Genomic DNA, 20,822 nt, shown 5'->3' with positions numbered 1-20,822 from the left:
TTTTTACTTTTTATTTTTTAATTTTTATTTCTGAGAGAGAGAGAGAGAGAGAGAGACAGTGCCAGCAGGGGAGGGTCAGAGAGAGGGAGACACAGAATCTGAAACAGGCTCCAGGCTCTGAGCTAGCTGTCAGCACAGAGCGTGATATGGGGCTTGAACCCATGAACATGAGATCATGACCTGAGCCGAAGTCAGATGCTCAACTGACTGAGCCACCCACATGCCCCACAATATTTGTCTTTTGTCTCTGGCGTATTTCACTCAGCAGTTCTTCAAAGTTTCATCTGTGTTAAGACTAAGAATATACCATTGTATGTGTACATCACATTTTGTTTATTCATCTGTTGATGGACATTGGGTTGATGGTAGTATTGCTGCTATGAACATGAGTGTACTAGTAATCTGAGTCTCGATTTGCAATTTTTGGGTGGAGTACATAGACGTGCAATTAGTAGATCATATGGTAATTCTCTTTTTTGGTATGATATTTTGGGAACATTCAAAAGACTTCCTGTCCTATACTTGCTTTCTAGTGATGGATATTAACTAGTATCTTGTATTTTTGATTTGCATTTCCCTCATTCCACAAATTTTATGTATTTTCATTTAGTTTAGTGTATTTTTTAAATTTCACTTTTCAGACTTCTGTGACTCATGGGTTATTTGGAAGTGTATTATTTAGTTTCCAAGTGTTTGGAGATTTTCCTGTTATCTTTCTGTGGCTAATTTCTAATTTGATTATATTATGGTTAGAGAATGCACTTTGATTTCAGGTCTTTTAAATTTGTTGAGGCCGGTTTTATGCCTCAAGATATGGTCTGTCTTGGTATATGCTTTTGGGGGCTTTTTAAAAAATAGATTTATTTATTCTGTGAGAGAGAGAGACCAAGTGGGGGAGTCGCTGAGGGAGAGGGATAGAGAGAATCTCCCACGGCTCAATCTCATGACCTAGAGATCAGTACCTGAGCTGAAATCAAGAGTCGGACACTTAACTGACGTAGCCATGCAGGCACACCTATGCTTTTTGGGGTTTTGAAAAGAGTGTTTATTCTGTTGTTGTTGGGTAGACTATTCTATAAATGTCAGTTAAATCCTGTTGATGTTGATGTTGAATTTTACCATACCCTTGTTGGTTTTCTCTTTGGTTGTCTATCAGTTGTCGAGAGAGATGGCTTGAAGTTTCCAGTTGTAATTGTAGATACGTCTTATTTTTCCTTTCAGTTCTATTAGTTTTTGCTTCACATAATTTATAGTTATTTAGTACATACACCTTTAAGATTGCTGTGTATTTATGTTGGATCATAGCTATTATCATGAGATAATGTGCCCCCCCCCTTTTAAGTTTATTTATTTATCTTGAGAAAAAGAGAGAGCATGCACAATCAGGGGAGAAGCAGAGAGAGAGAGAGAGTGAGAGAGANAAACAGAGAGAGAGAGAGAGAGAGAGAGAGAGAGAGAGAGAGAGAGAGAGAATCCCAAGCAGGCTCTGCACTCCATTCTGCAAACTGTGAGATCATGACCTGAGGCTGAGATCAAGCGTTGGGCCATTAACCAACTGAGCTACACAAGTGCCCTGGTAATGACCCTTTTTATGTACTACATTTCTTTGCTCTGAAGTCTACTTTATCTGATATTAATATAGCCACTTCTGCTTTCTTTTGATTAATATCTGTATGGTATATTTTTTCCCCATTCTCCTATTTTAACTTTTTTATATTATCTTATTTGAAGTGAATAGTTTTTTTGTTTTTTTTTTTAACAAATAGTTTATTGTCAAGTTGGTTTCCATATAACACCCAGTGCTCATCCCCAAAGGTTCCCTCCTCCATGCCCATCTCCCCCCCTCCCCATGGGAANGGGTGTGGAATTTGGTGAGTTCCTTATAGATTTTGGATACTAGCCCTTTATCTGATATGAGGAGGACATATTTTTAAATTCATTCTGCCATTCTCTTTTGATTGGTGTATGTTCACCATTTATATTTAATGTTATTCTGCTAGAGCTTTAGTCTGCCATTTTAATTTTTGTTCTCTCTGTTNTGGGCTTGAACCCACTAACTGTGAGATCGTGACCTGGGCCAGTGTTGGAGGCTTAACCGACTGAGCCACCCAGGCGCCCCTTCTTCTTTTTTTTTTTAATCTTCCTGTGGGTTACCTGAACATTTTTTATAATTCCATTTTGATTTGTCTGTCATGTTGTTAATTGCATATCTTTTCATAGCCTTTTTAATGGTTGCTTACGATATTATATATACATAATTTAATCACAAAACTGGTATTGACATTTTACCAATTTGAGCGAGGTCTAGAAATTTTATGTGCCTTTACATCCCTTTACCCTTTATTGTATTATATGTTGATCTCCTCTGATACTATCCCAGCAGTAAGAGGAAGAAGTGCCTTGTTATTACTGCATATGAGTAGATGTCCCTATATGGTCTCCAGTGACACTGTGGGGGCGGAGGGCTTATACTTCCCTGTAGGTATGAAAATCCCAGGTCCCTCCTTTGTTTTCTGTGATATGATGCTTGGTGGAGAATGTTGAATGCCTTGTTACAACTTTGTGAGAGTGAATTCTAGCTCTCCACTTGGCCATACTTGTGTAGATATGAGTGGGTCCACAATTTTTCACATAGTGTTGGGCTACAGTAGAGTAGTTATTGTCTAAAACTTTTCTATTTTGCTTTGTTGCCCCTTTCTTGGTCCTTTGATTGGAAGAACAGGACTTTTTGGGGCTCCTGCTAACCCCACCCTGCATCTTCCTTGGTGTTTCTGGTTTGTGAACTTTTGTAGCTACAAGTCTGGAGTACATAAGGCAAAAAGAAGTTTTATTCAACTCACTGTTGTGCCATTCCTTGCATTCTGAGATCCCTGCTGATTTGCCTTTTTCTCTACCTTTTAGAGTCTTTTAAAAAATGTTTATTTTTGAGAGAGAGGTGAGAGGGGGAGAGAGAGAAAGAGACAGAGTGTGAGCAGAGGAGGAGAAAAAAGAGAGAGGGAGACACAGAAGCTACAGCAGGCTCCGGTCTTTGAGCTATCAGTCCAGAGTCTGATGTGAGGCTCGAACCCACGAACCATGAGATCATGGCCTGAGCCAAAGTCAGAGATGTAACCAACTGAGCCACTCAGGGGCCCATAGAGTCTTTTTTCTTTTTTTTTTCAGGTTATATATTTATTCCGAGGTAGACGGAGATATGAATGTAGGAGGGGCAGAGAGATTGGAGAGGGAGAGGGAGAGGGAGGGAGAGAGAGAGAGACAGAGACAGAGAGGAGAGAGAGAGAGAGAGAGAGAGAAAGAGAGAGAGAGAGAGAGAGAGAGAATCCCAAGCAGGTTCTGCGCTGCCAGCACTGAGACCAACACGGGTCTCAAACTCACGAAACTGAGATCATGACCTGAGATAAAACCAAGAGTCTGATGTGTAACTGACTGAACCAGCCAGGTGCCCCTGGAGTCTTCTGATGTTTCTTTTATACAGACTGTCCACGGTGTATAGTTTTAATTAGTGGGAAGAATAGGGACAAATGTGTTTATTCCATCTGCCAGCAAGTGGAATTGCCTCCTTGTGACTTTGAATATTTAACACTTTTTAATGGGCTAACCAACTGGCCATTCCTATATCTTCCTTTGTGAATGTCTTATCAACTTGTCTCCCCCATTTGAGAGGTGGTTTGTTATGTTATTATTGAGATGTTCGACTTCTTTATATATTCTAGACACCAGTTCCTTGTTAAATATGTTTTGTGAATATTTTCTCTTTGTGTGGCTTGCCTTTTCATTTTCTTTTTTTTTCTTTCTCTTTTTCTTTTTTTTTTTATTTATTTCTAGGAGAGGGAGAGAGAGAGACAGCGTGAGCAGGGTAGAGTCCGAGAGAGAGGGAGACACAGACTCCGAAATAGGCTCCAGGCTCTGAGCTGGCAGTCAGCACAGAGCCTGACGCGGGGCTCGAACCCACGAACCGCGAGATCATGACCTAAGTGAAAGTTGGACGCTTAACCGACTAAGCCACCCAGGCTCCCCACCTTTTCATTTTCTAAACTGTCTTTAGATGTATCAGATTTTTCTTTTATGACTATTTCTATGTCATGTCTAAGAAGCTTTTGCTTACTCCCAAATCATGAAGATGTTCTCCTATGTTTCCTTCTAGCAGTTTTATGGTTTTTATATTTGTCCATATCCATCTCAATTTAATTTTTGTATATGTTGTGATGCAAGGATGGAGATTCATTCCCCCCCAATATAGATACCCAGTTTTTTCAGCAATTATGGTTGAAGAATATTCCATTTCCCTATTGAATTGCTTCTTTCCTTGAATTAAGAACACCATGATAGTATATTATGTACTTGAGAAAATAGGTAAGATAGAATGCTTATGAGAGAAAACCCATAAATTTAAGAGCTTGAAGACCTTCCTGCTCCCCTTTTTTTAGTAGGCTGCATGCCCAGTGTGGGGCTTGAACTCACAACTGTGATTGAGAGTTACCTGCTCTACCAACTGAGCCATTTAGGCACCCCTTGAAGACCCATTTTAAAATTTTACTCTGTCATTTGTGGCTGCTTTATTTTCAGGAGTTGTTTGACTTCTTTGAGCACAAATGCCTTTATTCGTAGAATTGAAATACTGATTAACTTACAGGGTTTAGGAGAGTTAGAATGAAAACACATATAATGATAATAATAGATACTGTCTTCGAGTGTTTGTGATATGCTAGTCATTTATTGTTTTACTTAACTGTTTTTAAAATGTTGCTTTACCTGTTGCTAGTTCTTTAGTCCAAAGCAGCATAGATTAATGCACCCTCTATATAGTAACATATACCTGCAAGTCTCAGTGTTTTTACCCAGTTGAATATCTTGAGAAATTACATGTTCATATTTTCATTGTCCACAACTGGACATTTGTCATATAACTCTTCATAGCTTTGCTTGAATATGTTTTCTTGTGTCAGAAAGGAAGTAGGGTATCTTATTAAAAAGTATAATTTCAGTGTGGCTAAGGAATTCCATGAATATTCTATTAATTGCTAATAGATACTTTTACTATTCCTGTGACTGCCAGAACAAATTACCACAACCTATGTGGCATAACACAACAGAAATTCATTCTCTCACAGTGCTAGAGTCCAGAGCTTGATATCAGTGGGCAGAAATCAAGGTTTTGGTGAGGTTACATACACTCCCTTCAGAAGCTTCTTTCAGAATCAGTGCCTTGCCTCGTTCAGATTTTGGTGGCTGCTGGAGGCTGTATCACTTCTGTCTAAGGCCAGAATCTTCAAATTTCTCTCTGCTGTGTCTTCATATGGTTTTTTCTTTGTGGCCCAAATTGCCTCTGTCTTCATATGAAGATATATATGATTGCACTTAGGCCCACTCATAATCCAGGATAATACCCCCATTTTAAGATCCTTAATCGTATCTTTAAATACCTTTTTATTTGTATTTATTTATTTATTTTTGTCATCTAAGGTCCATGGGTTGGGATGTGGATACCTTTGGAGGGCCATTTTCAGCCTCCCACAGACTGGTTTATGTAGTTTTACTAGAATAGTCAATAATAACAATAAGGTGAAAACATTGCTTGGAAACTTAGCAGTGACAATTTCAAAGATACAAAAAACAAAAAAAGAATCCTTCCAAAGAGCATTTTGTCACTGTATTCTAAAACTGTTAATTATGTTTACTAACTTTATGTGAGGAGAATGGGCAAAGTCTAATAAGCCAGCTTATAATATGACCCAATGAATAAACAAGTAGAAGGTGGCCAACACTTTTTGGTTTCTTTAGTGCACCTGGCTGAATCTCTGTAGACATGTTATTTTATCCTTTTTTTTTTCTTTATGTTTATTTTTAAAGACAGTATGTGAGGGAGGGGCAGAGTGAGAGGGGGACAGAGGATCCAAAGCAGGCTCTGCGCTGACAGCAGCAAGCCCCATGCAGGGCTCAAACTCACCAACCATGAGATCATGACCTGAGCTGAAGTCAGATGCTCAACTGACTGAGCCACCCAAGCACCCCTTATTTTATTTTTTAAAATGTTTATTTGTTTTGAGAGAGACACAGTGTGTATGTATGCCTGCACGTGTGTGAGCCAGGGAGGGGCAGAAAGAGAGGGAGAGACAAAGCAAGCCCCGAGCTGTCAGCACAGAGTCTGGTGTGGGGCTTGATCTCAGGAACTGTGAGATAATGACCTGAGCTGAAAACAAGAGTCCGGTGCTTAACAGACTGAACCATCCAGGTGCCCCTCTGCTGACATTTTAGAAGTAATATTTAGAAATGACTACAAAAATGTATATTTTTTAAAATAATAAATTTCCTTTGCTTAAAGTTTAAAAACTTTTACATTTACCTCTTCTTTTCTACTCACCTCTCATATCCACCCCTCTTTATAAAATAGGTGCCCCTTACTGAAGCAGTGGATCCAGTGGATTTGGAAGAATACCTCATTACTCATCCTTTAGCTGTGGATTCTGGACCTTTAAAGGATTTGATTGAATTCCCTCCAGATGATATTGAAGTTGTTTATAGTCCTAGGGACTGTAGAACACTGGTTTCAGCTGTACCTGAAGAAAGGTAAGGAGACATTTACCTATTTTTGGTTTTAGTGTAACTGTGGAAAGTTTACCTTTCCTGATTTTACTTAGATCCTATTCTTGTGGTGGTGGTGTTTCCTATTATATGAACAAGAACAGAAGCAACCAAATTCACAAACATCAATGCTTTTCTTAATAAATTACTAATGTATTTTCTTTTTTGAAATAGTGAAATGGATCCACATGTTAGAGATTGTGTAAGAAGTTATACAGAAGACTGGGCAATTGTGATCAGAAAGTAAGTTATATGTTTATTATAACATTAAAAAATATTGAGTAGGATCTATAAATGTATTAAGGTAGATTAATAATAATTATGAGACCTGGGGCACCTGGGTGGCTTAGTCAGTTGAGCTTCTGACTTCAGTTCAGGTCATGATCTCTGGTTCATGAGTTCAAGCCCCACATCAGGCTCGCTACTGTCAATGCAGAGCCTGCTACACACCCTATGTCCCTCTCCCACTTGCTGTCTCTAAAAAATAAATAAAACATTAAAAAAATAATAACTATGAGACCTGAAAATTCATTTAAAAAAATAGTTGAAGAAGCAAAAGAAGAACATTTTGTATATAGATGTTTTCTCCTTAGGAGTTCTGCAATTACTGCTGCTTACTTTCACTTTCCGTATAGAACAATATGTTTGTCAGTAGTATTTCTGTATTGTCATAGATCATTAATAACTAATAATGTATAATTATAATAATTTATAGCCTAATTCTTTTGGGAATTCACGGGTAGGTATTGACAATAATTTGTATTTCTCAAAAAGAATCTAGTTTATTGAAACCTAAATAGTTAAGTTTAATTGAATAGCCTGTTTTCCTGATCAAGCTGTTTGAAAGGTCTCTACCCTTTAGTAACTATTTGTAGACTCTTGACCTGTACATCTAATCAGGTAAATATTTTTTAAAAAATAGTATTTTGTTTTCCCACAAAATTTATTTTTCTGATGGATGGTGTTTGAGATATCAAGTCAGATTAAGAAATAAAAGTTTCCTTTGCTAATTTTAATTTGCATAATGAAGAGTCTTTGTACTAAAAATTCTTAGCCTTATTTTAGTTTTCTAAAGGAAATATAGTGACTGAAGTAGTAGAGAATTCTGTTATGACATAGTTTTCAGAAATGAAGTTATCTGTGCTAAATTGTACGATCAACAGTGATGTATCTTTTGCTATTGTTTTGCCCTTATGGCTGCTGTCTTATTTCACCGGGTTTAATATGCTAAGCATCAGTTGGGGACACTGCTGACATGCTTTTTAGTTTTAGTGTGACCTAATAAAAGCACAGTCTGCTACCCTTTATAAAGAAGAGCTGTTTTTATGAACTTACAATTTTGATAAGTATTTCAAGAACTAGATTTTAGACATTACTGAAGAGAACTGTTCCTCTGTCAGATAACTCAAAAATCTTTACCTCTACGTAAAGAAGAATGTGTGTTGGAAACTTCTAATCAGAAATTTTAGTATAAAAAGATGTTGCAAAACATATTAATCTCAGAATCATGGAGTCTGCTACTTAACTCTCATCATGGGATGCTGACCTTGGTTTAGACAAGAGGGTAAGGTAGTTAACACTTTTGGGTGCTTACTATGTGTGGGGCATTTTATTGCACACTTTACACTCCTTTCAGTTAAGGTTCCAACAGATACGATAGCTTAGGCTCAGAGCAGTTAAGTAATGTCTTTGAGGTCCCACAGCTAGAAAATGGGATAGCCAAGATTAGAACCTAGGAACATCAGATTCTAATGCTGACATTTTTTCTGTTACATTGGATATTATTTATTATCAGCAGTAGTAAATGACGAAGGGGTAATTTTGTTGGACTACAAGTTTTAAAGTATCCCTGAAAGGTAGAAGATAGTTGTGATTGGGACATAAAAAGAAACCATAGTACAGAATAATCTAAGGAGAAGATATATGCAGAAGCCTCGGTAGCGCTTTAAGCTCAGAAGCAGTGAATTCAGGCTATAGATGGGAGACCTGGGGTAACTGTTTGACATTTGGTTACTTTGAAATCCCCTGTACCATGTTTGTACAAGAGTGGCTGCAGAGCTATCTGCCTTGTTTTTAGAGCATCTATTATGGGGTCTTGAGCTGATAACATAGTGGCCAAGGTGGGCATGCTATGGAAGAAGAAGGAGCCCCTCATACCCAAAAGAGTAGCTACTGGCAGATTCTGCCTGGCAGTGTGACTTACCTCTTTTCCACAACCACTGGATATGGGCTGAGCAAAGCAGATACTGTTTCCAGGCAGGCATGGGGTTATAAATTTAAAAATGATCACAGAACCCCAAAATTGCCAACTATTCGATGAAGACCAGCATGCTTCAAAAGAATTCTCAAACTACAAATAACAGAATTAACATTTTATNCTGGCAGTCAGCACAGAGCCCGACGCGGGGCTCGAACCCACAAACCGCGAGATCATGACCTAAGCGAAAGTCGGAAAGTCGGACGCTTAACCGACTAAGCCACCCAGGCGCCCCCAGAATTAACATTTTAAAGTTGGCAGTAGAGGGGTGTGTGGGTGGCTCTGTCAGTTGAGCATCCAACTTTGGCTCAGGTCATGATCTCATGGCTCATGATCTTGAGCCTCGTGTCGGGCTCTGTGCTGAAAGAGCAGAGCCTGGAGCCTGCTTCAGATTCTGTCTGCATCTCTCTCTGCCCCTCCCCTGCTTGTGTACTATCCCTCTTTCTCTCTCTTAAATATAAATAAACATTAAAAAATATATATATCCTCAAGGAGACATGGAAATATATGATAATCATGTAAAAATCAACTGGTTATCTTTGGAAATTAATATTTGATTCAGTGAAAAAATAAAAAATTCAGCAGATGGGCTTAATGGCAAAGCAGGCAGACATGACTGAAGAGTAGAATAGTAAGCCGTAAGATGAAACCATGCCATTTTTCTATAACTCACCACAGAAGGATAAAGGAACAGAGGGTACTTCATTTATTTATTCATTCAGCAAATACTTTCTCAGTCTAGTATGTGCCAGGCACTCTGCTAAGCAGTGATGATACAGCAGTCAGTAAAACCCCAACTGCCTACCCTCATGGAACTTACCTTCTATTTGAGTATAAGGGAAATGGACAAGAAACAAACACAGATAAATATATAATAGGTATAGTGGAGGTAACTCTTATGGAGGAAAAAACGTAGGATGAGTTGAATAGGGAGAGCCAAGAAAGAGGGGATAAATTTCCTACTTTGTAGAACTGATCAGAAGAGACCTTACTGATAAGGTGAATTTGAGCCAAGACCTGAAGGGAGTGAGGGAGTGAGCCCTCTGGATTTCAGGGGGAAGAGTGTATTAGGCAGAGGGAAGAACATCATATGCAAAGGCTTCATATTTGGAAGTGTGCTAGGGGTGTTCAAGGAATAGCAAAGAGGTCAGTGTGACTGGAATAAGGATAAATGAGGGAAAGAATGCTGAGATATGAGGTCAGAGCAATGGTGGTGTATGTGTGGGGTTGGAAGGGTAATCATGTAGAGCCTTATCATAGCAACCAACTAGAGGTCAGAGTGATAATTTAGAAGAGAATTGATTGGGGCACCTGGGTGGCACAGTTCGTTAGGCATGTGACTCTTAGTTTTCATTCAGGTCAAGATCTCACGGTTTGTGATTCAAGTCCCATATTGGGCNCCTCTCCCCCTCTCCCTCTCCCTCTCTCCCTCTCCCTCTCCCTCTCCTTCTCCCTCTCTCTCTCTCTGCCCCCACCCCCCACTCTCTGTCTCTGTCTCTCTCTTTCTCAAAATAAATAAATAAACTTTAAAAAAAAGAAGCTTTAAGAAAAAAGAGTATCCTGCAACATGCTATTCTTCTCAGCTCTTGTGAGTTTTATACTGTCAATTTTTTAGGTCATAAAGGAGGCAGAATGTAACACATTTCTTTTATTAGAGCAACTTAGACATACAACCTCACAAATTAAGGCACTTTAAACATTTTATGAAAGATTAAAACACCTGCTTTTGAATAATACCTTTTATGTTATTAAATTGAGTATCTTTATTTTAGTTCTTCCAGAGGAAAATGCTGTCTTTTATTTTGTGATTACGCAGTGATATGAACATCATGTAGCTGCTATTTTAATATCTTTAGCAACAAGACACAATATGAATGATTCATGTTAAGTGTGATTCTTTACTATTTCATAAATTCACTGGTGGCAAGAACCATATCATCCTCTGGTAATCATGATTGTTTTTGTTCCAGTTAAAATTTTCCCCAGTTGTACTATATGAGGTGTGGAACAGTAATTGCTCTTGGGTCTTAGTGTCTATTTAATGCTTTTGGATATTGAGTTTTCAGGCAAGAAGTTTACATTGATTTAAGAGTTATTCTGAGTCTAATACAATATTATGTAACATATATTGTTACATAATATATGTATACAGTGGTGGAGATCTTGCTGTTTTTCATTTTTTTAACCTATTATTATTTTTTTCTTTAATAGTTTATTGTCAAGTTGGGTTCCGTATAACACCCAGTGCTTATTCCAACAAGTGCTCTTTCCCCATACCCATCACCCCCCTTCCCCTCTCCCCCACCCCTATCAGCCTTCAATTTGTTCTGAGTATTCAAGAGTCTCTCATGGTTTGCCTCCCTCCCTCTCCCCAACTGTTTTTTCCCCTTCTCCTCCCCCCATGGTCCTCTGTTAAGTTTCTCCTCCTCTTCCACTTATAAGTGAAAACATAATGGTATCTGTCTTTTTCTGCCTGACTTGTTTCGCTCAGCCTAACACCCTCTAGTTCCATCCACGTTGCTACACATGGCCAGATTTCATTCTTTCTTTCTCTTTGCCATGTAGTATTCCATTGTATAGATATACCACATCTTCTTGATCCATTCGTCAATTAATGGACATTTAGGCTCTTTCCATGATTTGGCTATTGTTTAAAGTGCTGCTATGAACATTGGGGTCCATGTGCCCCTATGCATCAGCACTCCTCTATCCTTTGGGTAAATTCCTAGCAGTGCTACTGCTGGGTCATAGGGGAGTTCTAGTGTTAGTTTCCTGAGGAACCTCCACACTGTTTTCCAGAGGGGCTGTACCAGTTTACATTCCCACCAACAGTGTAGGAGGGTGCCTGTTCCTCCACATCCTCGCCAGCATCTAGAGTCTCCTGATTTGCTCATTTTAGCCACTCTGACTGGTGTGAGGTAGTATTTCATGTGTCTGTTGGCCATCTAGATGTCCTCTTTGGAGAAGTGTCTGTTCATGTCTTCTGCCCATTTCTTCACTGGATTATTCGTTTTTCGGGTGTAGGGTTTGGTGAGTTCCTTATAGATTTTGAATACTAGTCCTTTATCCGATATGCCATTTGGAACTATCTTATCCCATTCCGTCGGTTGCCTATTAGTTTTGTTGATTGTTTCCTTTGCCGTGCAGAAGCTTTTAATCTTGATGAGGTCCCAATAGTTCATTTTTGCTCTTGATTCCCTTGCCTTTGGGGATGTGTCAAGTAAGAAGTTGCTGCGGTGGAGGTCAAGGAGGTTGTTTCCTGCTTTCTCATCTAGCTTTGGTGGTTTCCTGTCTTTCATTTAGGTCCTTTATCCATTTTGAGTTTATTTTGGTGTATGGTGTAAGAGAGTGATCTAGTTTTATTCTTTGGCACATTGCTGTCCAGTTCTCTCAGCATCATCTGTTAAAGAGGCTTTTTTCCACTGGGTACTCTTTCCTGTTTTGTTAAAGATTAGTTGGCCATATATTTGTGGGTCCAATTCTGAATTCTCTATTCTCTTCCATTAGTCTGTGTGTCTGTTTTTGTGCCATGTTTTTCATTTTAAAAGTCTGCAGCTTTATGGGTGCCTGTGTGGCTCAGTGAGTTGAGTATCCAACTTTGGCTCAGGTCATGAACTCACTGTTCCTGAGTTCAAGCCCCACGCAGAGCCTGGAGCCTGTTTCAGATTCTGTGTCTTCCTCTCTCTCTTTCTATGCCCTTTCCCCCTCGTGCTTTGTCTCGTTCTCTCTCTCTTTCAAGAATAAAAATAAACAATTAAAAAATTTTTTTAAAGTCTGCAGCTTTAGCTTGTTTAAGGTCATGTATACATAATGAGATATAGGAACTTTTTTGTGGCTTTATAGTTTTTCTGCCTTTGAAAAATTTACATTGTTATGAATGTATATATATTTTCAACTCTGTCATTTTATTCTTTAACCTGGCTTCTCCTCCTCCTCTTTTTATTGAAAAAAAAAAAAAATCTCTGAATTGTAAGTACAACTTAAGTTATATATTCATGGTTGCTGTGGAAAGGAGGACAATATGATTTACTTCTGGAATCTCATAATCTCTCTGTTCTCTAGTTGGAGTAAAGGAATTGTGAATAGAAGTCTTCCTAATCAATTACTCTGGTTAAATGTTTCACACAATCAAAACTGCTGGGATGTATCCTTATTGATGTAAAGAAATACAGAGAATAGTGGGCTTATTACAATATGTTGAAAATGAAACATTTCCAAAATCTGATATGTATTTAACTATTTTATTTTGAATAGATATCATAAACTGGGAACAGGATTTAACCCTAATACATTAGATAAACAGAAAGAAAGGCAAAAAGGTTTGCCCAAACAGGTCTTTGAATCTGATGAAGCTCCGGATGGCAACAACTACCAGGATGAACAAGTAATACTTTTATTTTTAAATGATTACAAGAAATTTTTTTAAAGCAGTTTATTTTTTAACTTCTTAAGTAACATATTTATATTTAATGTGTTGCATGACAGGATGATCTCAAAAGACGTTCAATGTCAATAGATGATACTCCAAGGGGTAGCTGGGCCTGCAGTATTTTTGACTTGAAAAATTCACTTCCTGATGCTTTGCTTCCTAATTTACTTGATCGAACACCCAATGAAGAAATAGACCGTCAGAATGATGACCAAAGGAAATCAAACCGTCACAAGGAGCTCTTTGCACTGCACCCGTCACCAGATGAGGTATAGATATTTGTGTATAAAGAAGCAGATGATTGTTAAGATAGATATTTTGGGAGTATCGCATAAAATATTCTAATAATATAGGGAATAAAACTTACCTGAAACATAGGTATAAATTTTAGTAAATGAAATATATATTATATATTATGCTTAATATATAACTTAATATACTTTCTGTTAACTGAGCACATTTAGGATCTAATGATTTCTGTTTGAGGGTAAATTGGTTCTTTCTGTGCTCAGTTGTGAAGACTAAATGTATCAGATTAATAAAATACGTTATTAGAAAATTATAAAGGGTTGACATATGACGAATGTTCATTTTAGTATTGCTTATCAATTTGTAGGAAGAGCCAATAGAACGACTTAGTGTTCCTGATGTGCCCAAAGAACATTTTGGTCAAAGACTTCTTGTAAAATGTTTATCCCTCAAGTGAGTATTTATTTTGTTTACTGTATAGCTTTTATTTTTCAAATAATGCTTTGAGTATTTGTATCACAAAATCGTAGTAGATTTTATGCTTGTATTTGTGTCCTTTTGAGAAGTATTGTTTTTCTCTACATAATTTTAAATGCTACTAAGCTTTAAAACTGTGTNGCATGGAGGAGGACACTTGTGGGGATGAGCATTGGGTGTTATATGGAAACCAATTTGACAATAAACTATTTGTTAAAAAAAGTTAAAAAAAAAAAACTGTGTATGAAGGTGAGCTTAAGAACAGTTTTGACTCATTGGCGAAGATGACTGTTTGTCACAGCTATATAATTAGTCTTAAAATTGAAAAATAATACGCTAAATTTCTTGTGTTTACCAGACACTGTACTTGATTTGGGGAATATAAAGGCACAAAGTATCTTTTCCCTTAAAGACTTGATTATATATTTGTTACATGGTAGGCTTTGTGGGTTTTTTGAAGATTTTGAAGTATATATATTTTTCTTTATGTAAAGAAGTCAAATGACTTCTGAACTAACATCATCAAAATGATAACGTCTTGAATTTATATTCTTCACAAAGTGCTTTGTTTTATTTTAATTTCTATTTTAATTCACCCTGTTTTCAGTTAATTCTATAAGGTAGATATCATTTCCTTTATTTACAAATGAGGAAACCAAGATTCAGAAGCATTTGTTAAGTGAACTGGCTGGCATGCTCACTGTTTTGCACCCAGTAACTGGAAAAAAATAAAAAAAAAAGAAACCAAAAAAAATGTCTATGCTCTTTTCATTATATCATGTTATTATTATAGTTAGTTATTAGTTCTAACTTATGAAAAAGGAAGTTTTATACATAGAACTTCCTAAAAGTGGTAATAGGGACAGACCACTTCTTTGGATATCTTGAGCAGTTTTCTTCCTTTGAAAGCTAAGGCATTATATATTTACTTAGATTTATTTAGAAATCTGTTAGAGCTTTAGCATTTTGTCTTTTGAATATCAGGATAGCTGATATCAATTCTTTTAATACTTTTTTGTTTTTGTTTTTTTGATAGCCTTATTATGGTATAATTTCCATTTAAAATCTACCCTATTAAAGTCAGTGGTTTATTTATTTGTTTTTATTTAAAAAATTTTAATTCCAATATAATTCACATATGGTATTATTTTCAGGTGTAACTCCTTCCCTATTTCACCCATCCTCTTTCCCTGCCTACCTCCCCTCTGGTAGTATTCTGTTTGTCCTCTGTAGTTAAGAACCTGGTTTCTGGTTTCTCTCTCTCTCTCTCTCTGGTGTGTTTGTTTGTGTTGTGTTTTAAATTTCACATATGAATGAAATCATATGGGTTCTGTCTTTCACTGAATTATTTCACTTAGCATTATAGTCTCTAACTTTTTTCTCTTGCCCACTTCTCTCATGACTTGCTGGGTTTCTTTAGTGATATACTTGGATCCCTAGCTCTTTATTTTTTGCGTATCTATTACTGGTTTTTGATTTGTGGTTACAATTAAGTTTGTGTATGACATCTTATGCATAAACAGTCTATATTAAGTTGATGGTTGCTTTAGTTTGAACCCATTCTTTACCATCCCCAGCCAACATTTATAAAAGGTATCATGCTTTACATTTTTTAAATTTTGTGACTCCCTGGACTGAGTTTTACTCATTTCTTCGTATCATGAGATATACTTAATTTTCCTCCTTTTATGCTTCCTACTTTTCTTACTCCTCTCAAAGAAGCCGCTTTAAAATTTCTGGTAGGGTTACTTTAGTGCTTATGAATTCCTTTAACTGTTGTTTGTCTGGGAACCTCTTTACCCTCATTCTGTTCTAAATGATAGCCTTGCTGGATAAAGTGTTTTTGGCTACAGGTTTTTTTCTTTCAGGACTTTGAATATATCCTGCCATTCCCCTTGGCTTGCAAAGTTTTTGCTGAACAATTGGCTGGTAGCCTTATGGGGTTTTCCTTCTATGTAACTGTTTTCTTTTCTCTTGCTGCTTTTAAAATACTGTTTATCACTGCTTTTTGCCATTTTAGTTACAATGTGTCTTGGTTACATTTTTGCCGCAGTGTGTCTTGGTGTGGACCTCCTTGGGTTGATTTTGTTGGTGGCTCTCTGTGCTTCCTCAATCTATATTTCTGTTTCCTTCCCCAGATTTGGGAAGTTTTCAGCTATTATTTTTTCAAATAAATTTTCTACTTCCTTTCCTCTCTTCTTCTGGGATCCCTATAATGCGAATGTTATTAATGCTTGATGGTGTTGCTGAGTTCCCTAAGTCTATTGTCATTTATTATTATTTTTTTCCCTCTCTCCTATTCAGCTTGTTTGCTTTCCATTTCTCAGTTCTCCAGGTCACTAATCCTTCCTTCTGTTTCCTCTAGTCTCCTTTTTATTCTATCTAGTATATTTTTAAGTTTAGTTACTGAGTTCTTCATTTCTGATTGGTTCTTTTTTATGTTTTCTATCTCTTTGTTACGGGTCTAACTGAGGTCCTCCACTCCTTCTCAAGTCCCATGAGTATCTTTATGACCATTACTTTAAATTCTCTGTTAGTCCTATTACTTATTTCAGTTTTATTTAGCTTTCTTTTGTCCTGTTTTTTTCATTTGTGACAGATTCATCTGTCTCCTCATTTTGTTTAAGTCTCTGTGTCTGTTTCTGTGTGTTAGGAAAGTCAGCTACGTCTCCTGCTCTTGCAAGTAGTGGCCTTAAGAAGAGGTCTTGTAGGGGCGCCTGGGTGGCTTAGTCGGTTAAGCGTCTGACTTTTGCTTAGGTCATGATCTCGCGGTTCGTGGGTTCGAGCCCCGCGTCGGGCTCTGTGCTGACTGCCAGCTCAGAGCCCGGAGCCTGTTTCAGAGTCTGTATCTCCCTCTCTCTCTGGCCCTCCCTTGCTCACTCTGTCTCTCTCTCTCTCTCTCCTAGAAATAAATTTAAAAAAAAAAAAAAAAGAGGTCTTGTAATGCTTTATTGTCCAGTGTCCCCTGTTCACTAGAACCCGGTGATTCAGGGGGTCTCCTGTGTATGATTCAGGTATCCTGTCATGGCTGAGCTACTTTTGCCTTTAGTTTGTCATCTGTGCTGGTTCTCTTTGCCTCTTGCACACAGGGTTTGGTCCCTGTGTTGTTAGTGGGTGAGTCTAGGGTCACCTTGGGCCTAAGTTGAGTCAGCCAGGCATTTGCCAGAGATGTAGCAGCACTGAACTGCAAGACAATTTCCCTGTGTTGTCTCCTGAGAAGCTTTTGTTGATGGACAAGGCCTGCAGTCAGATCAGCTATCTGCCCCCAGCCCACTCCTGGGGCCACAGGGGGACCTGTGTGTTTGGTTATTTTTCCCTCTTCCCAGGGTAGGAGTCACTTTGTAGTAGTGTTGGCCCCTATCAGGGCTGCTTGCACACTGTCAGGCTGTGGCACCGCTTTGGATGAGACCACCAAGGGATATTGCAGAGGGCATGTCTGCAGGTAACTCTGGCCTCTCTGATTTTCAGAGTCACATGTTAATGGGATTAGTCTACCCGCTGTGGGTTCCCTGTGCCTGGAGTGCTTGTTGTGAGGGTCTTGTTTTTTCTCCTTTCTGTACCTGCTGTTTCCTTCCTTCTTGTGGACAGTTCTCCAGGTTCATTTAGCTCCTGACCTTGTCTCTGCCCTTCCTCCTTTCTTTGATGTGGTCTCTTTCTCTACATTTATCTGTGGAGAATCTGTTCTATCAGTCTTTGGGTTGGGTTATTTACACCTATGCAGGTGTTATCTATGGGAGGAGATGAGCTTAGACTCTTCCTACTCCACCATTTTCCCTGGAAGTCTAACATCAGTGGCTTTTAGTAAATTCACAGTTGTACAACTCTGAATTAGAATTATGACTAATTCTGGAACATATTCATCACCCCAGAGAGAAACTTCATACCTGTATTAGTTTGTTCAGACTACCTTAACAAAAAATACCATAGACTGAGTGGCTTAAAAACAGAAATGTATTTTTTCACAGTGCTGATGAGTGGAAATTGAAGTTCAAGATATTGGTATGATTGGTTTCTGATGAGGGCTCTCTTCCTGGCTTGCAGATGGGCATCTTCTTCTTGTTCCCTAACATGACCTTTTCTTTGTCCCTGCATGAAAAGAGAAAGGTCTCTGGTGTCTCTTTCACTTTTTATAAAGACACCAGTCTTTTGGGCTTAGGGTCTCACCCTTATTTTGTCAGTAGTATGTTTTAGTAGGCCTCTGAGTGATTAAAAATTTCCTTTTAAGGGGTGCATGTGTGGCTCAGTCGGTTAAGCATCTGACTCTTGATTTTGGCTCAGGTCATGATCTCGTGGTTTGTGAGATTGAATCCTGTGTGGGGCCCTCCCTGACAGAGCAGAGCCTGCTTGGGATTCTCCCCCTCCTGTTCTCTCTACCCCTCCCCTGCTCGTGCTATCTCAAAATAAATAAATATTTTAAAAAATTCCTTTTTTAGGGGTGCCTGGATCTTTCAGTCGGTTGAGTGTCCGACTTAGCCTCAGGTCATGATCTCATAGTTTGTGAATTTGAGCCCTGCATTGGGCTTGCTGCTGTTAGCTTAGAGCCCACTTTGGATCCTCTGTCCCCATCTCTCTGCCCCTCCCTTGTTCTCTCTCTCTCTCTCTCAAAATAAATAAACATTAAAAAAAATTAAATTAATAAATAAAAATTAGTCTTAAAATTTTTTTTGAATTCTCACATTTCAAATAAATGAGCACTTAATAGTGAAGGAAAAAAACAGCCTTTTTTGCAGCTTGGTAACCACTGAGTATTTGGTGCTTAAATAGTGTTTTTTGACAGACTCAAGCACACGTATATTTGGTTGCATGGGAGTAACATAGAATTCTTTTTTTGAGTTTTCATACTAAGTGGATGAGGTGTATACATTGAAAAACAGGAAAGAAAAAAAATACAACCTTGGTAGTCCCTTTGTATAATGCAAGAGCCTTTTGAAACATTAAAAATAAAGATCAAATGATATATCTCATTTAAAATATTATTGTCATGCATTAGTAACTTTTCTTAATATGAAGCACACTGGTTGTTGCCTCAAAACTTTTAACTTTTGTTCATTATACTGACAATAGAGATCTTTAAATACTATCCAAGAATATCATAGAGAAAGTTATTGTGCATGAATTTTATGGTGCTAAATTACAAAATGGGATACTGATTTTCTGAATAAACTGTTAACATTTATCTTTGATTCATTTTGCTTATTTTTATCTGAATCTAAAATTTATATGAAAATACAAAGAGCTGAAAGGAGGCAGGGCAGTTTTAAAGCACTTTACAAAACAAAGTAGATGTTAATACTTATTATAAAGCTACAGTAAGCTAATTAGGTACTAAGACAGAAGCTAATGAAGACATTATAGTACTGATACACAATTAGAAAAATAATCCAGTGGACCAGGGCTAGAAATAGATCTGTATGTGGATTTTTAAAAAATGTTTTAAGTGTTTTATTTATTTTTGAGAGAGAGATAGAGACAGTGTGAGCGGGGGAGGGTCAGAGAGAGAGGGAGTCACAGAATCCGAAGACAAGCTCCAAGCTCTGAGCTAGCTTCAGCACAGAGCCCAATGCAGGGCTCGAACCCATGAACCGTGAGATCATGACCTGAGCCGAAGTCAGACGCTCAACCGACTGAGCCACCTAGGTGCCCCCTGTATGTGGATTTTTGAGTTACAGTTAAAGTGACACTACAGTAGTCCCCCTCTTCTCCAGGTATTCAGTTACCAGTGGTCAACTGCTGTCCCGATGCAGATGATGATCCTTCTGACTTATCATAAAATCAATAGTAGCATAACCCTATGTCACAATGTCTGCATCATTTACCTCAATGAATCTCATACATAGATTTTTTTTTAATCATGTCGTATCATTGTAAGGAAAAGGAGGGTGAGTATAATACAATAAGATATTTAGAGACTACATTTATGTATCTTTTATTACAGTATGTTGTTCTGTTTTATTAGTTATTGTTGTTAATCTCTTCCTGTGCTTTATCACAGATAGTGTATGTATTGGAAAAAACATAGTATATATGGGTTTTAGTACTGTCTTCAAGGTTTCAGGCACTCATGGGAATCTTAGAACATATTTTTTGCAGATAAGGGGAGACAACTATATAGACAGTTGGGAAAGGTAATCTTTTCAATAAATTGACAGGACAGTTGGATATCTGTGTTTCTCCTTCTTTCTGTGTCATACAGAGGGAGAAGACATTTTTAATGCATTCACTTGACAAAGCATCCTTATATAGAGTGCATAAAGAAGTATAAATAAATGAAAATGTCGAACAAAAAATTAAAAAAAAGAATTCCAAAGAGGATATCTGTGTGGTCATAAATAGATAAAGAGATGCATATTAAAAGTCCAGTGTGATATCAGTACCCACTGAAGTTGCAGAATCAGAAAGAGTGACAGTAACGAGTGTTTCAGTCTGTATAGTAGGCCTTGAAGAGGTTGAGCCATGTAGACAGTAGCACCAGAATTCCTATTCTCTTGGATTCTGGCTTGTGTTCTGTTAAGTGAGACATCAGCAGGAAGTCAGAGGGTGGAAGAGAGTAAAGTCAGTGGTATTTATTTCCTTTTACTCATTCCCTGCTAGGCCAATGTTTCTCTTAAAGGCCCTTATGTACCCGTTCTTTCTCAGTTTTGTTTTACCACTTCCAAGGTATCCTTTTTGTTCTGGATTGGCAATGACTCCTTGCTATTGTTGTCCCCAGAGAATTGTTCTCTATCTAGTTGTTTTTCCTAAATCTTATCCAAATCTTTGTGTATCCCCCTTCATTAAACTGAACCCAGTGCAACTATGTGTTATCTGCTGCAAAGACTTTGATATTTA

At 37.8% G+C, this 20,822-nt stretch overlaps 1 protein-coding gene across 2 annotated transcripts in view; it reads left to right on the top strand.

The window, feature by feature from the left end:
• DOCK7 (dedicator of cytokinesis 7) overlaps positions 1-20,822 on the top strand; it is a 212,361-nt gene that overhangs the window by 27,667 nt on the left and 163,872 nt on the right. For both annotated transcript variants that reach the window (XM_077768102.1, XM_077768100.1), the window contains exons 3-7: positions 6,392-6,567; positions 6,757-6,825; positions 13,094-13,223; positions 13,325-13,537; positions 13,885-13,970. In XM_077768102.1, the coding sequence (XP_077624228.1) occupies positions 6,761-6,825; positions 13,094-13,223; positions 13,325-13,537; positions 13,885-13,970 (494 nt within the window). In that variant the 5' untranslated portion in view covers positions 6,392-6,567; positions 6,757-6,760. The remainder of the gene's footprint in view (positions 1-6,391; positions 6,568-6,756; positions 6,826-13,093; positions 13,224-13,324; positions 13,538-13,884; positions 13,971-20,822) is intronic.

Source organism: Crocuta crocuta, unplaced genomic scaffold (assembly GCF_008692635.1).
Source record: "Crocuta crocuta isolate KB4526 unplaced genomic scaffold, BGI_CrCroc_1.0 scaffold85, whole genome shotgun sequence".
In the NCBI taxonomy this organism is placed as follows: Eukaryota; Metazoa; Chordata; class Mammalia; order Carnivora; family Hyaenidae; genus Crocuta; species Crocuta crocuta.
The sequence above is the reverse complement of the archived record's forward strand: the minus strand, read 5'-3'. Positions and strand labels throughout refer to the sequence as shown.